Genomic DNA, 17,217 nt, shown 5'->3' with positions numbered 1-17,217 from the left:
CCTGTTTACTGTTTCTGATGGGAATAAGGTGTTTGTAATAGGAGGTTGACTGCATCACAGTTCTCAATCACTGGACTGTAAAGATATTTTGTTGGAGTTTATAATTAATTGGATCCTTTCAGAGTAGTTTGAGATAAATTGTAACCCATCCAAAAGATTAAGATTTTGGGATATGATTTGCAATCAAAATCTTTTTATTACTTATGACACCTCTCTCTTCTCTCTCTCTCTCTCTCTCTCTCTCTCTCTCTCTCTCTCTCTCTCTCTCTCTCTCTAGTAGTGCTGTTTTTACTAATAAGCATGTGTAGAAATGCTTATCTTTTGCCTAAATATATTATCATGTCATTTTAGAGCATCAAGTTTTAAGAATTTTGAATAGAGGAGTAATTGGTCCCCCACCTTGATCACATTCTAGACTTGAATACTTGTGGTGATGTGAGTTGTTGACCTAAGTAGTTCTTGGGTTATATTCATACAAGAATCTGTCCTTGTCAAGAAAATAAAGAGAAGAAATTGATGATTCAGAGTCACCAACTCATGTTGCTGATGATTCTTTGGCTCATAAATTATATAATTTATTTTATAACATAACTAAAATTAATTTTAAAAGCATATTCTAGCTGCATTTTCTTTTTACCAAACAAAATAATTGCACTCAGGAATTATGTATGAATTAATTAATGAATGGCCATGAGGAAGGTTACAAATTTGTCTTTAGATGATTGCCACATAACAATTAAGTTAACAAACTTGTTTACTTGTAATTCTTTAAAAAATTATAAATATAAGTAGTCCAATGAGTGTTTTAAAAATATGCCAAAAAAAGAATAAATACTTAATTTGTAAATCAAAATAGTTCATAACAAAGTTCAAATATTGCATTATAGAAGCACAACATATATCATAATAATTGGTCACATAGTTCAGGCAAATTATTATCATGTATTCAATGTCTGTATGCACGTATACCGTATAATTCTACGGACTTACCTACTGCAGCTTAAATTAAAACTGGTGTTTTACGCGAGGTTCGCACCCCTAATCTCACCCGCCGGTCACGTGTCTACCAATTGTGTATTGCATATAGCTGAAACTATCACCTAGTTATATTGACCCACTGACTTTACCTGCCTCGAAGTAAGATTTCTTATCGACCTCAGACCAATCAAATCGATCGGATGGCCCCGCCGCGTGGGTGGTGGTCGCCATGTGTTCTCTACCCGATAAATGGCTCGGCTCCTCCATGATTCCGCTTCGCTCTCGCGTTCCTTCTCGTCTTCTCCAATGCCGCTTTGGATCCCTTGTTCCTTCGCCTCCACCGGGGAGCACGACACCGCGCCACCGCGGTCCCGAATCCTGCACCTCTCTGCGTCCACCACCTCCTCCTCGTCTTCCTCCAACGCCCACGTCGGCGCCCCCGCCGCCACCGTCTTTGACGACGCCGCCTCCCTCCTGACTCTCCCCTCTCTGCAATCCCTCGTCCCCATTGCCAGCTACCTCGACACGACCCCCTCGCCTGCCTCCTACCTCTGCCTCTCCTCCCTCAAGCCCCTACGGCCCTCCTCCTCCGCGGCCGCCCTCGCTGTCTCGGCCGCCTCCTCCCTCCTCTACTCCGCCTCGCAGTCGGAGATCACGGTCCTCGACCTGGTCACCATCCGCCCGGTGGAGAGCTTCACCGCAGTGCCGTCCGCCGGGTCCGTCAAGTCCGTCGCCCTCTCTCCAGATGGTAAGCTCTTCACCGCCCACCAAGACGGCGGTATCCGCGTGTGGCGTCGGTCGACCCGCTCCGGCCGGCACCGCCTCGAAGCCACCCTCCCCACCGCCGGCGACCGCCTCCGCCGCCTCCCCCTCCCGGGAAACTACGTCACCGTCCGCCGCCACAAGAAGCTCCTGTGGATCGAGCACGCCGATGCCGTCTCGGCCGTCGCCACCAGTGGCAGCCTCCTCTACTCCGTGTCGTGGGACAAGACCCTCAAGGTCTGGCGCGCCGGCGGCGACCTCCGCTGCCGGGAATCCGTCCAGGCCCACGAGAACGCGGTGAACGCTGTAGCCGTCGCCGACGACGGCACGGTGTACACGGGGTCAGCGGACGGGAGGATCCGGGTGTGGGCGCTGTCCCCGCCGGAGGAGGGGAGGGGACGGGGCCAGCGACAGCCGAAGCACGGGCCAGTGGCGACACTGGAACGGCACCGGTCGGCGGTGAACGCGCTGGCGCTGAGCGACGACGGGGCGGTGCTGTACTCGGGCGCCTGCGACCGCTCGATCCTTGTGTGGGAGAGGGAGGAGTCGGCGGACCACATGGTGGTGGCAGGAGCGCTGCGGGGGCACCGAAAGGCCATCCTGTGCTTGGCGTGCGTCGGGGACGTGCTCTTCAGTGGCAGCAGCGATCGGACGATCCGGATCTGGCGGAAGGAAGGCGAAGGGAAGGGTTACAGTTGCCTGGGCGTGATGGAGGGGCACGTGACTGGGGTGAGGTCGCTGGTGGCGGTTGGGGTTTCGGATCCCGCTGAGCCCGAATCCGAGTCCGAAGAGTACCGGGTCTGCAGTGGGAGTCTGGACGGGGAGGTCAAGATTTGGCGGGTTCGGATCCCGACTACTCAACGATCCGATTCGAAATAAAAAGCTAGCAAACGAAAGGTATAAAAGGAAAGTAAAAGAAGAAGGTGTGGAGTTTTTGTTCCCTCCCGTTGATTTCTGCACTTGGAATGACATTGATGCCACTTCTCTGAGTTCTTTGATGGCACCAACGGCGGAGGAAGCTACACCGCATGGTCGCTGACAACACAACATGATGTGAAGTTGATTGCCTCAATACGATCTGCTGCTGTGAATGCAAGTAAACACAATGCTGTATGGACTTGGGATTCCTATCCTGCTGTGTGACTGTCGTAGAGGAAAAAGTCAAGCACTTCAAACATGAGAGAGCGAGAGAGAGGAAGACAATGGCAGCATATACATGAGATTGTAGCCAGTATACTTTTATACGTCACTATCTGTACCAATCATGCATGTAAGCTGGGCTTGATGATGAATATATACTAAAGCTGGCATCAAAGTATATACACATGGGATTTCTTATGCAACATTTTATCAATATAATAATGTTGATGAATCATCCAAACTTTTATGGATTCCTATAGGTTTTTCCACAACTACTACTAAGTTTACAGACAAAAGCCACTTTCTGAAGCTTTGGCAAGCATATTAGTTTAAGCATGATTTCGGAGACAATTTGAGGGGATCCAGTGAAGTTGTCTCACCGGAGTGGACTCTGCATGAGTGAGGATCTCAAACACCACCATGCTTAATTTAAGGGCAAGCTTGCTGATTCCACAGGATGTAACATGTTGAATGATATGCTGAGGCCATCTGGATCTCGTTGAACAGCCAGTAAACGTGGAAGAAGACAAGCAAGCAATCAGGAGCGACTAAGTTACTCCCGGTTGCTTCACTTCTTTTTCCCACCTTGTCGTGTAGCTTCACCACCTGCTCATTTTGACTCCTTCAGCATGTTAAATGTCTACGCCCGAGCCATCAAATCCGGGTAGCGAGAGAAATAATGCAGGTCAGGAAACTGATGGCTTTTTGTTGTCCACTCGCCCTGTTTAATTGTCTCTCCATGCCAATACAACAGCTCATGGCATTAAATCTTGGAACAGCTACATTGGAGGAGGAAGACTGAGTGTTGCAGAATGATCCAATGTATATTATATATATGATCACTGCCGTGTGAATGTCAAAACCTAGTGGCGGAATTTAACTTGCAACTGAATACATTGCATGGTGTTGGAGAAGAGGGTAACTGTGGTCATGCAAAAAATGATTCTCTCTCTCCCTCTCTCACTCTATGCATATGTATATTATGACCCAAGTCCTCTACAGTATCAGTTGTCGGCATAGATCATTGCAAGGTTACAAGCTGCACGTTTTCATTTTGGTGATGGGAAGCATATGGTGCAGACTGACTTGGGGAAGGTTCATCGGCGAAGTTAACTTCTTCGTCTACTTGCTGCATTCTTTCAGTACATTATCAAGATGAGAGTATCACCTACAACCAAGGATGAAGCTTGGTCACCTAAAAACTCATCAGAATCTAAAGAAGATTCAGCTTAAGGAATGATTATAGCATGCTTTACTACAATGTCAGCTCATCGATATCGCAAATGAAGGAAGCCCTATTGTGGGGAAAAACTTAGTTGGAAGCAATCTCTCTCATATAAAACAACATGAACATGTGCACTGGATCATATATTATTCTGGTCACCCCACCAAGGATTTCTTCCATGCATTGGTAGTGATCTTTATGCAGAAGAAAAGGAGGTTTGGTGACTGTTCCAGGGTGTAAGTTGCCCAAGTTGCTTTGCAACCATCTTTTGGCACCGAAAGAAGGAACAACCACTAGTGTCTCTTCAAGATTTTGCAGAGTCAGCCACAAATTAAAGTCAACAGTATTATCTCCACAAAAAATTTTCTTCCATCTAAAGATGCAGATAGAACAAATCACGGTGAACACACTGTCACTCTCCCTCACAACAAGTTTTGTATCTCAGACAAAGGAAGATTGAAATGATGAATCGAAGGTTTACGTTTCTCAGTTTCAGGAACAAAAGAATTCTATCAAAGAGACATGAGGAGAAGTAATTTACAATACCGAGATCTTTTTCTACTTCTCAAACATATTGGTATGTAGTATAGGAAGATGTAGTTGATATTCAAATCAACCTAATATGGTTCAGATTCATATACATAGAAAAATCTTTATAACCCATACACAAAGATTGAAGTTAGAAATTCTTTCCTTCGACGATCAAATTAGTTTAATAAATTAAAATAATAAAAAATATGAAAAAAACTTACCCTTTAAGTATTGTATAAATGGCATTTTATATCTAGTAAAAGGAGAGAGAATATTCTCTCAAGGGACATCACTGGGAAGGGGGGCTGCGGGGGGATGAGAGGGGGCAATCTACAACTACCTCCTTTAGAGGAGGTCTTATCTCTCATGTTGACTAGGTCATCACGTGTCAGATTATGATTGATTGATAATATTATTTTTATTATTTATTCTTCCTTAAAGATGTGTTTTAAGGACTCTCGTATAGTGGTTCGAAAGAATAGTCGATAATCAACCTAATACATGAGTCATGCAAAGGTGAGGGGAGGATCCCGAGTGCTCCATGAAATTTTCATAGAAGGTTGGGGTTGCTCAACCTGCATGCCTTGAGCCCTCTACTTGGGGGTCAGGGGGTAGCCTGACTCATTAACCTTGGGCCTTCCAAAGAAGTCGGAACTATTCGATCTATGAAACTTAAGGGTAAGTCATTTGAGAGGGTCAAGGTTATCCAACCCACATTCCTTAGACTTCTATCACGGACAAACTTCTAAACATGATATTTGATGTAATGCTTATGTATGTCCGTATCTTTTGGTATATTCATATTTTGCACAGCATGTAGAAGGACGGTCGAAGGCTTAATAGCCCTATTTTAGTTAGGTTTGGTGGTCGTTTTAGGCTTGTAAATAAATGTTGTGTCATGTGGACACTTGTGAGAGATATTCGGTCTATAGTGGACCATTTTGACCCTTTGCTATGCAATCGTTCAGAACTTGTAAAGTCTATTTGTAATTTGCATTGGATATGAAGTGTTTTCTGAGATGTTTACTTACGGATCTTAAGTGAAGTACTTTCTCTAACATGTTTTCTCTTTTGTAGGTCCTAAGAGACCATGAGAGGTTTCGGGGAGGCTGATCTCTACGGATGGATATGTAGGGGTGCCGCATGACTTAAGTAAAACTAGCTAAGTTCGTGACAGATGATATTAGAATGAAATAAGTACTCATAGAAACACTTGGTATGCAAACGTGAGGGACCTAGTGGAGCTGCGTTGAGGGCAGCTAGCACGCATGATCGTTTTGGAAAAAATATGCATGGAGATGTAGGGAAAAGGAGTCGTTAAGAGGAGCAGATATCTGAGATTGGCATTCAGAGGAATGGCCAACCCTTCGCGGAAGAGTTACCATGAGAACAAGTAAGCTTAGAAGAATGCATAGTGTACAAAGGTTGGGATGGCTGAGTTCGAGCTACAGCTCAACGTTGACAATAATACTTGATGGTGCTCAAGGCAAGCGAGACGTTTGGCAAAGGATGAGACCATACAAGGTGGAATGAGTTGCTTAATGATCGAAAGAGTTGTGCAAAGCTCACAGAGGTGAGGGGAATTGCTAACTCGAAGAATTTGGTACTCATACAAGGGCTTGTATGCGGATGATGGAATGTTCGTGGCCATCCCAGGGCGATCGAAACTCGGCGCCGTGGAGCATTGAAACATTCTCTTCGGCATGAAAATGATATGTCCGTAGGAGGCTGAAGTGTGCAGCGAGTTCAGCATGTTGCTAGGCCTTGAGTGGTGTAACGGGGGCTGTATTGTCGTGAAGTCGTAATCTAGTAAGTGCGTTTGTAGAAGGTAGAATAATGCATAGTTTGTTTAGCAAGTCGGAGTAGTCCAAGGGGATGGTGGTCTCTAAAGCTTCAAAGGGTAGGAAACGAAGAGAGATGTTGCTCCAACGGGACAGATATTCAAGAGGGATAAGTTCCGATTCTCTAGAGGGAGAATCATATTTAATGGACCACACATGTTAAGGAGGAGGACCTTAAAAACAACAACTCCATGAAGCTCAATGGACCGAGCGAGTGGCGAGGAGTCATCGCATGATCTCGCTTGAGAGAATGCATTGGTGGATGCATTATGAGATCAAGTGGGGGAGCGACCCAAAGCAACATAAATGACGGCACACTTGGAGTCGATATAGAGATCAGACTCAATAGAGGGCTGACCTGTGGAATGGTGGGCGCGAAGGCCACTATCAACTCAATGCAAAAATGAAGAGCGGAGCAACTTGGGTGTAACTTGATAAAGTATCCAAGCCGCATGAAGGGAGCTAGCATAGAAGATAGAATATGGAGTGGAGGCACAGAGCTTTCCTTAGACAGAGGCGAAGGACATGAACTCTTATAGAGGCAAGAGCGGGATCATGTCGTTCCATGGGTCCTTCAATCTGATGGAGCAGACTCATCTTGTATAGTGCCAAAGATGAAGGGAACTTCTGGGCCCATGCACCTTATCTCATAGAAGCATTTAATAGAGGAACTAAGGTAACTCAACTTGTGAAGGCAAAGTTGGGTTCAAAAGGCATTGGCACGGGATAAGAGGATGCGTAGGCGGGTACTCTTGAAGAATATACCATAGTACTATCATTCAAGTTGCCATGAAGGAAGCAATACGTAGCGAATATTATGTTGGTAGGGCAGAGGCCCAGGATCTAGACAATATTACACTAATTTTAGTGAAGTCGGTGGACTTCGGGAGCTACTAGGCGACGGATTGTCCTAGAGCTGTGTTTCGTCTGAGTGTGGCCCGAGAGCGGGTGGATAAAGGTTGATTGCTAAAGGAGTGAACAAAATCAAAGGTGGAAGAGGCCTTGCGATGTGTTGACAGAGGTCACACATGGAGGGATCACAATCCGAGTTCATCCCACAAGGATTAGAATGTAATGGAGACGTTACTAGGAGGCGACATGGTGTAGCGGATCATGGTGGAACAGTTCGTGGCAATACGATACACACGAATATAGTCCCGTGAGGGACTATATCATACGAAGGTATGATCGGGAGCTATTGGGAGCTCCACTTCAATGAATAACACGATGGTAAGAAGGGCTATGAATTCAAGGAGTGAAAGTCATGGCACTGCAGAGGCGAGTCTTCTGTGCATGCATTGAATTTTGCATCAGATGAAAGCCTTCTTCATTAGCATATGAGGGCTGTGTACCACCGAGAGAAAAGTTCGAATGCAAGTACCAATGAATCCCATGGGCGGGACTTGATCATGCAAAGGTATGATCAAAGTAGCTAGAGAGTTGGACTACTCCAAAGCTCACATTCGCTTAAGGGAGTCCGGCAAGTCAGAGGACAAGACCGAGTAAGCGAACGTTGCTACAAAGGAAGCTAAGGAGAACATGATTGGTGCAAACCCTACAACATGATGGCAGAGGCCATGCATGAGAGTTACAGTCTGTCTTTCCATCGATCAAGGGGAATTGCTTGGAGAACACAAAGGTATTGAAGCAAAGGGTCAAAAGGGGCGAAGAAGTGACGACGAGTCTAGAGGGACTTAGCTACCCAAAACAAAGCATTGGTTAGAATGAAGATGGATTCGAAGGAGTGCCACAAAGGCAGATCTACCTATCATGAAGAAAATGGATACAGATGCGAGGTGACCGATAGTAGGGCCAAGGGCATGGCAGCACTATGGTACCGCAGAGGCGGGACTTCCGTGAAGTCATCGATCCTTTGCTCTCATTGAGGGAGAGCGCTTAGTCGTGCAAGGGGCCGAGGAGGTAGACCATGTAGAGGTAACTCTAAGTACTAAGACAAGCCTAAAAAGTAGAGGCCAAGGAACTTCGTAAGACCAGTGTCAACAAGCTTCCCATCAAGATAGCCGAAAGTGAACGATTTCGGATCGTGCAAGGAATTAAGCAAGAAGTATACGGTGTTTTACCTTTTCTACTTAGTTGAGTAGGCGATAGGGTTGATGAAGAAGACGATACAATCCTAAAGGTGACTAAAACTATAAGAGACTTGCTCCAAGTTGGGGTAAAAACTTCCTGCATTCTAGAAGTTCGATGGCATTAAGAAAGGAAATCACAATAGCTAACTCAACGTAAAGAGTGCAAACACTTCAAGTACTTCAGAAGTGTGAGCAAAGAGTAGGCGAAGGTCAATAACCAGCTTGATGCATGGAGTCAACCCTATTGAATCTCGGATTTTGATGATGAAATCAATTGATATATTTATGATCTGATCTACGTTTTGAGTGATGCAGGAAGCTTCGATCATGGAGAGATAATTAAAGTAGGAAACTTATGTTTGGTGGTCGTTTTAGGCTTGTAAATAAAGGTTGTGTCATGTAAAAACTTGTGAGAGATATTCGGTCTATAGTGGACCATTTTAACCCTTTGTTATGCAATCATTCAGAGCTTATAAAGTTTGTTTGTAATTTGCATTGGCTGTGAAGTGTTTTCTGAGATGTTTGCTTATGGATCCCGAGTGAGGCGCTTTCTCTAACCCGTTTTCTCTTTTATATGTCCTAAGGGACCATGGGAGGTTTCGGAGAGGCTGACCTCTGCGGACAGACATGTAGAGGTGCCACTTGACTTACGTAAAACTAGCTAAGTCCGTGACACTTCTCCCAAGAAGGTTAGGTAACCTAATCCATATACATTAGGGTCATCTCCGAGGAAATTGGGGTAATCGCCCCCACATCTCATGTGCTCTTTCAAGAAGGTTAGGGCTGCCCAACCTATGCCTTTGTACATACTTGTAAGGAGATTAGGCTACTCGACTTATGCATTTCAAGCATATCTTCGAGGGGGTTAGGTTATCTGATCTATGCATCTTAGACACATCTTCGAGGGGGTCAAGTTTACTCGACTGATGCACCTCGGGCATATTTTCGAGGGGGTCGAAGCTACCCAACCTACACATTCATGTGCTCTTTTGAGGAGATCAGGCTACCCAACCTATACACCTCAAGCATTTCTCCAAGGGGGTTAGGTTTACCTAACCTTTATGCCTAGAGCATGTCTTCGAAGTGGTCAAGTTATCCAACCTACATGCCTTGGGCACATTTTAGAGGAGGTAAAAACAACCCAACCTATGCACCTCGAGCATGTCTCTAAAGGGGTCCGGTTTACCCCATGTACACACCTCGAGCACATTTCTAAGGGGGTCACCTTCGTGCATCCTTTTGAGGAGGTCAAGCTAACCCTAAGATGCTTGCCCTAAGAGAGGCATATCGAGTATTTTAGATGCTTACCTTAGTAGGGGCGCGTCGAGTGCCATTGAGAGGCTCACCCCAAAAGGGGTGCATTGAGCATTTTAGATGCTCACCACCATATGGGCACATTAGGTGCCCAGGGTAGGTCAAGCATGACTGATTTGGACTTCTCGGGATTTAGTTATTGCTATAACTTCTCAAGGTGTGCCTTGCATAATGGAGTAGTTTTTATCTCGGAGGAAGGAGAGGCATGTGTCGTAAGCTCCCTAGGATTGGTGTGGCTCGCTAATATATCATTAGCCCTTTATTACTGCTTTGAGGATCCAAAAGGGTATAGTGTGTTTTATTTTAGATTCGAAGAGTTAATGCACCAACATCTGATGGAACTCCTTAGAGTTAATGGGGGAGGTAGGACATCGGTTACCCCTCTCTACCATAGTATAAATTCCTTTACTGTTGCCCCCCTTTTCTTCTCCTCTTGAAGCACCTCAGTCTCCCTTGTCTTCTTCTATTGAAGTGCCTCAACCCCTTGAAGCACCTTTGTCTCCTCTACAGGTCAAGATATCATTTTTTTCTCGTACAAGCTATTCTCAATCACTTCACTAACAAAAATGACCAAAGAGGTCGAAACCCTATCCTTGGGTATCTCGATAACAAAGGAAATCCTCCTCTTCTAAGGCTATTAGGTGGATGGATGAGGACTATTGATCAATGCCGGTCTCAGCTCGATTCCTCGGGGAATGGCCCAAACCCCTTATTCCTAAAATATCTTCTTTCGAGGTATGACTTGTCAGACTTATGACTTATCTTTTGTGCTCCTTATAGGAATAGTGTAAGTTATATATACTTTGTAAGCCAATCATGTAAGTGATGATAAATGTGACATGCTACACAGTCTTTTTATTTATTATTATTTATTAGTATTTTCTCACTTTATGTTGCATGTTGTATATTTTATGATGTTCATGGATCTAACAATGGAAATCAGATCGTGATGATATCACGATAACGAGATTGATTTACCTTTAAATACAGACCCTAAATAATCCCGGTCGTAGGTTACTCGAGAGAGATATTGAGATAATTGGACAGACTAGTGTGTTGTATACTTATCCATATGATGGAGATAACTAGTCTCATAGTAGCTCGTGTGGGGACACTATGGATATAATGCAAGTGCTTATTGGAGAATGAGTTCACTAATTGATCCACTCATAGAATGTTGGATAGTTGATGATACCTCATTGTCAGACAATGAGTTCACTGATTGATCCGCTCACAGGATGGTGGATGGTTGTATATCTGGTTCTTAGACTTGAGACACTAAAGATATCTTGTATCTCAACTATTTGATATTGGACTTAATGGTTTAGAAGTTTTAGATCTAGCACAATCAGTTATCGGAAGTGGTAAATAATATTACAAGGGCAATTGAGTATTAATAGTATAGGAAAATCAAGGGTGCGACATCACATGCACAGCAGAAGAACAGAAAATAAATTCCTCAATTTTCCAAAAAATATGTTCGTCGTCGTACGAAGATGCACAAAATCCATGAAACTTAAAACTATGCATGAGATATTTATGTTATCTAGGAAGATTGTATATCCTTGAATCTTTGTAGATCTGTAGGAGAGAATGAAGGAAGTCAAGCGCCCTCCTTTTAGCGGTGATCCACATAGCAGGGCTATGACGATGCTCCTCAAATCTCCAAACATATTATCTAAGGAGGGGAAAGAAAGAGGAGAATAGGAGATGACAACCCAAAGAGGCTATGAACCATTGGTTCCCTCTCATTTATAGAGGTCCCTTATCAACTTTACCCTAATTAATCATACCCTATTGGGTATTGGATCTCCATCCAACTACCCAAGTTTCTTAGATTAGTGTATCTCTATCTAATAATCTTTTATTGGCTCTTATTGGATCTCATTCATAGGATCCAATAATTCAGGAGCTTATTGAATATCCAATAAGATAGGGGCTCCAGTGGATATCTTATATTCGAACCTCTACTTATCGTAATGCCTACCATATGTGTGTAACCCTCTAGGCTCAATATCGAGCTGGCCATGAGTCATACCTATCAGAACTCCTTCTGGCTCAGTAAATTGTTATCTCTATAATAATCCACTCGACTCATCGACTGCGGACGTACTTGGCCATAACGCTGCAGTCCCTAGACGATACAGGTGAATCCAATCAATTGAACTTGTCTATTCTCAGTTACCGTATACTTATAGTCCATCATCCATCTAATATCTCATTGACCGTATACCGGACAAGGTGCCATCAGATCCATACGGTTTCTACTCGAGTCTCATTCTAATCAGATTCTCTTAAAAAACTCTTTCTCTCTCAATCCGAATGGCCTTGACTAGGGATTTGTCTAAGCAAGAACACATTGGATATTCCTCTCATGACATCGAGATTGGATGATCCTTTATCGATACTCAATAGTCTATATAAAATTGACTACCACTCCCAATGATCGATTGTGCTAGATCTAGAACCTTCAGACATATAAGTCTAGTATCAAAGAGTCGAGTACTCATACAGACATCCTTGGTATCTCAAGTCGAAGGACCAGATATACCACAGGGACTACAGAATTACTATTTGATAATAAGACATCATCAACCATCCAGCATTTCATAAGCAAATCAATAAGTGAACTCATTCTCCAATGAGTACTTGTACTATATCCCTAGTATCCTCACACGAGCAACAATGAGACCAGGTGCATCTATCATATAGACGGGTATATAACACACTAGTCTATCCAGTTATCTCGATGCCCCTTTTGAGTAACTTATGACCGGGATTATTTAAGATCTATGTTTAAAGGTGAATCGATCTTATTATTATGATCTCATTACGATCTGATTCCCATTGCACATATCCATGGACATCATAAAATATTCAAGCAACATGTAATATAAAGTGATAAAATACTAAATAATAATAAACAAAAATATTATGTGTCAAGTCACATATGTCATCACTCACATGATTGGCTTGCAAGGCACCTATGTGTTAGAACCCTTGTATATTCTAAACTTGGGGTTGATCTCTTTAGGGGATCGGTCTCCTTGGAACTTTATAGGAGTTCCTTCCTCTAGGTTGCTGCTCAAAGGTTGCTGAAAATATTCATCTATTTTTTATCAAAAAAAGATGAATACATGAGTATTTATAGGGCTTCTAAACCTCAACCCCTAATAAGACTCCAACTCAAGACTCCTAATAGGACTCCTACTTAATACTCCTATTTCTAACCAACTCTTAATGCTTCTCTTAAGAAGTAACCTCCAAACTAATCATATCCTTAGTCGGCCTCTTCATCTCTTTAATAGGGGTCGGCTAGGTAGGTTTTACATGAATGCCCCTTTCAATTAAAATTATCCTAGCTAGAGTCTTAATAGATCTGCCCTCTTCAAATCAGTCTTGTCCTCGAGGCTGACGATCCATGAATTCTGAAAATTTGTTCTTTAAGTTGTCATATTTCTCCCAAGTGGCATCTTCTGCTGGTAGGTTCGCCCACTGTATTAGCACTTTAGTAGTGTATTATCGTCGTTGAGTCATGATTTGTCAATCAATAATGACACTCAACTGGGTTTGAAGTTCTCCTTGGTAGATGATTTTGGGCTATCTCGTTTTGTCCCAACTTGAGCTTTAAACACGACACATGGAAGACTGGATGGATTCGGGAGGGGTAAGTCTAATCTGTATGCTACCGCTCCGATACACTCCAAAATTTGGTAGGATCCATAGAACCGAGGTAAAAGCTTCATAGATGCTCTAGTCTAGATTGATGTTTGTTTATATGATTGGAGTCGTAGGAAGACCCAATCTCCTACTAAAAATGCTCTTTTGCCTTTGTGTTGATCATATTGTTGTTTCATCCTTGCTTGAGCTGTAGTGAGATTATATTTTAGCAACTTCAGCATTTTGTCTCTGTCCTATAGTTCCCTATCTACTTGTTTTACTTTAGAGGTACCTAACACATATTTTGGGATCACAAGGGGAGGTCGGTCATATATAGCCTCATAGGGGGGTACATTTTATGGATGAATGATAAGTTGTATTATACCACCACTAGGCCCAGGGAAGCCACTTTGTCCACTCTTTTGGTCGGTCACTAGTGAAGCATCTAAGGTATGTCTCCAAGCACCTGTTCACCACTTCAGTCTGGCTGTCGATTTGTGGGTGATACATCATACTAATTTTCAATTTAGTGCCATACATCTGGAATAACTCTGTCCAAAATCTCCTCGTGAAGACTATATCACGATCACTTAAAATAGATCTCGACATCCTATATAATTTTATAATATTCTTCATAAAGATTCGAGCAATACTAGAAGCAGTGTAGAGATTACGAACAACACAAAAGTGAGCATACTTTGTAAGGCGATCCACCATGACAAAAATTGTACCTTTTCCTTATAATGAGGGAAGCCCTTCGATGAAGTCCATTGATATATCAGTCCATATTGAGTCTGGGATGGGTAAAGGTTGTACCTTTCCGGGACTTGCCACTATCTTACCTTTATGTCGTTGACATACATCACACATTGTGCTACAAATTTAGCAATAATATTTTTCATCCCTACCCAATAAAAGTTTTGCTTATTCTCTTATAGGCTCTAAGGAACCCGGAGTGTTTGACCGTAGGTGTAGAATGCATCACTTGAAGGATGGTCTTCATATAAGTAGAATTTGGCACAAGCACAATGCATCCCTTATGACACAATTCTTTTGAGTCTCAACTATAATGAGCCATGGAGCTTGGTGTTTCCTTCAATTTTTTTTTTTATCTTATTGGTCTCCGGATCTTTCTATTATTCCCTCTTAATATCCTTAAGGAAGTCACTGATTGGAAGTGAAATGACCGAAAATTCAATTTGCTCGGGTAGCCGCGAAGCACATCTGCAACAACATTCTATTTCCCATTTTTGTAAGTAATTTCATAAGGGCTCCGGTAGATATCTCATATTCGAACCTCTACTCATCGCAATGGCTACCGTATATGTATGACCCTCTAGGCCCAATATTAAGCTGGTCATGAGTCATACTTATCAGAACTCCTTCTAGCTCAATGAATTATTATCTCCATAATAATTCACTCGACTCATCGATTGTGGACGTACTTGGCCACAACGCTGCAATCCCTAGATGATACAAGAGAATCAAATCCATTGGACCTATTTGTCCTCAATTACCGTATACCTATAGTCCTTCATCCATCTAATATCTCAAAGTTCATATACCGAGCATGGTGCTGTCAGACACATATAATTTCTGCTTGAGTCTCGCTCTAATCAAATTCTCCTGGAAAACTCTCTCTCTCAATCTGAATAACCCTAGCAAGGGATTTATCTGAGCAAAAATATATGAGACATTCCTCTCATGATACTGAGAGTAGATAATCATTTATCGATACTCAATATTCCTTGTAAGGTTGGCTACCACTCCCGATGACCGGCCGTGCTAGATCTGGAATCTCTAGACCTATAAGTCTAGTATCAAAAAATATAGTACTCATATAGGATATTCTTGGTATCTCAAGTCTAAGGACCAGATACACCACTAGGACTACAGAATCACTATTTGACAATAAGGCATTATCAACCATCTAGCATTCCATAAGCGGATAAATCAGTGAACTCATTCCCCAATGAGCACCTATACTGTATCCCTAGTGTTCCCACATGAGCAGCTATGAGACCAGCTACATCCATCATATGGATGGGTATATAGCATACCAGTCTATCCAATTATCTCAATGTCTCTCTCGATTAACCTATGACCGGGATTATTTAGGATCTATGTTTAAAGATTAATCGGTCTCATTATCGTGATCTCATCACGATCTGATTCTCATTGTACATATCCATAGACATCACAATATATTCAAGCAATATGCAATATAAAATGATAAAATGTCAAATAATAATAATAAGCAAAAAGATTGTGTGTCAAGTCACACGTGTCATCACTCGCGTGATTGGCTTGTAGGGCACATATGACTAGTAGGTCATAGGTTACTCAAGAGGGAGATCGAGATAACCAGACTAATTGGTATACTATATACTCATCCATATGATGGAGGTGGCTGGTCTCATAGTTGCTCGTGTGGGTACGCTAGGTATATAATGTAAGTGCTCATTAGAGAATGAGTTCACTAATTGATTCGCTCAAAGAATGCTGGATGGTTGATAATATCTCATTATCAAACAACGATTTTGTCATCTTAGTTATGTATCTAGTTCTTATACTTAAGACACCAAGGATGTCATATATGAGTACTCCACTCTTTGATACCATACTTATAGATTAGGAAATTTCAGATTTAGCACATTTGGTCATCGGAAGTGGTAACCAACCTTATGAGGGCAATGTGTTCTTGCTCAAGCAAATCCTTGGCTAAGGTCATTCGGATTGAAAGAAAAAGAGTTTTTTAGGAGAATCTGACTAAAGCGAGACCTAGTATAAACCGTATGGGCTTGACAACACCATGCTCGATATATGGTCTTTGAGATATTAGATGAATGAGGGACTATAAATACACGGTAATTAAGGACAGATAGGTCTAATGGATTGGATTTTCCTGTATCGTTTGGGGACTACGACGTAGTGGCCTAATACATTTATAGTCAATGAGTCGAATAAATTATTATGGACATAATAATTCACTAAGTCGGAAAGAGTTCTAACAGGTATAACTCACGTCCAGCTTTATATTGGGCCTAGAGGGTCACATACATATAGTAGGTGTTGCGACGAATAGAGGTTCATATATGAGATATCTACTGGAACTGCTATCTTATTGGATATCCAATAAGCCCATGAACTATTAGATCTTGTAGGTAAGATCTAATAAGAGTCAATGAAAGATTATTGGATAGAAATCAACTAATCTAAGATGCTTGGGTAGTTGGATGAAGATTCAGTACCCATAAGGAAAGATTCAATAAGATTAAGTTGATAGAGATCTCTATACATAAGAGAGAACCAAAGGGGGCATAGGCTTGACTTTGTTTGCATGTCACCTCCTATACTCCTTCCTCCTCTCCTCTTCAACTGAATGCTCTAATTAAGGGGCGTGTGGATAGTAAGAAGGGTGGACCCCTTCTTGATCACGTGGTGCACGTGGAGAGGAGGATCGTGTAGCAATTTGAGGAGCGTCTTTGCTGTATATGTCATGTGGATCACCGCTAAAAAGGAAGATAATTGACCTCCTTCATTATTTCCTATAGGTCTATTATTTTTTAGGGATATACGTTCATCCTAGGTAACATATATTTTATATATGTACAGTTTTCGATTTTGTGAATTTTTGCACACTAATCTTTGTACGATGACAAGAAACTTTTTCTGT

General features: G+C 42.4%; 1 protein-coding gene across 1 annotated transcript; it reads left to right on the top strand.

The window, feature by feature from the left end:
* Positions 1-1,269: 1,269 nt before the first annotated feature.
* Positions 1,270-3,115, top strand: LOC135625492 (protein JINGUBANG-like). Its single transcript, XM_065130372.1, has one exon. It carries the CDS (start codon positions 1,285-1,287, stop codon positions 2,617-2,619), a length of 1,335 nt encoding a protein of 444 aa, XP_064986444.1. The 5' UTR covers positions 1,270-1,284; the 3' UTR covers positions 2,620-3,115.
* Positions 3,116-17,217: the final 14,102 nt, after the last annotated feature.

This window comes from Musa acuminata, chromosome BXJ1-3, assembly GCF_036884655.1.
Source record: "Musa acuminata AAA Group cultivar baxijiao chromosome BXJ1-3, Cavendish_Baxijiao_AAA, whole genome shotgun sequence".
Classification (NCBI taxonomy): Eukaryota; Viridiplantae; Streptophyta; class Magnoliopsida; order Zingiberales; family Musaceae; genus Musa; species Musa acuminata.
Note: the sequence above shows the minus strand (reverse complement) of the source record. Positions and strands in the feature narration are given on the sequence as shown.

What these genes read in the sequence shown, in the direction of transcription:
- LOC135625492 (XM_065130372.1), top strand. Translation starts at nt 1,285, where the DNA reads ATGCCGCTTTGGATCCCTTGTTCCTTCGCCTCCACCGGGGAGCACGAC.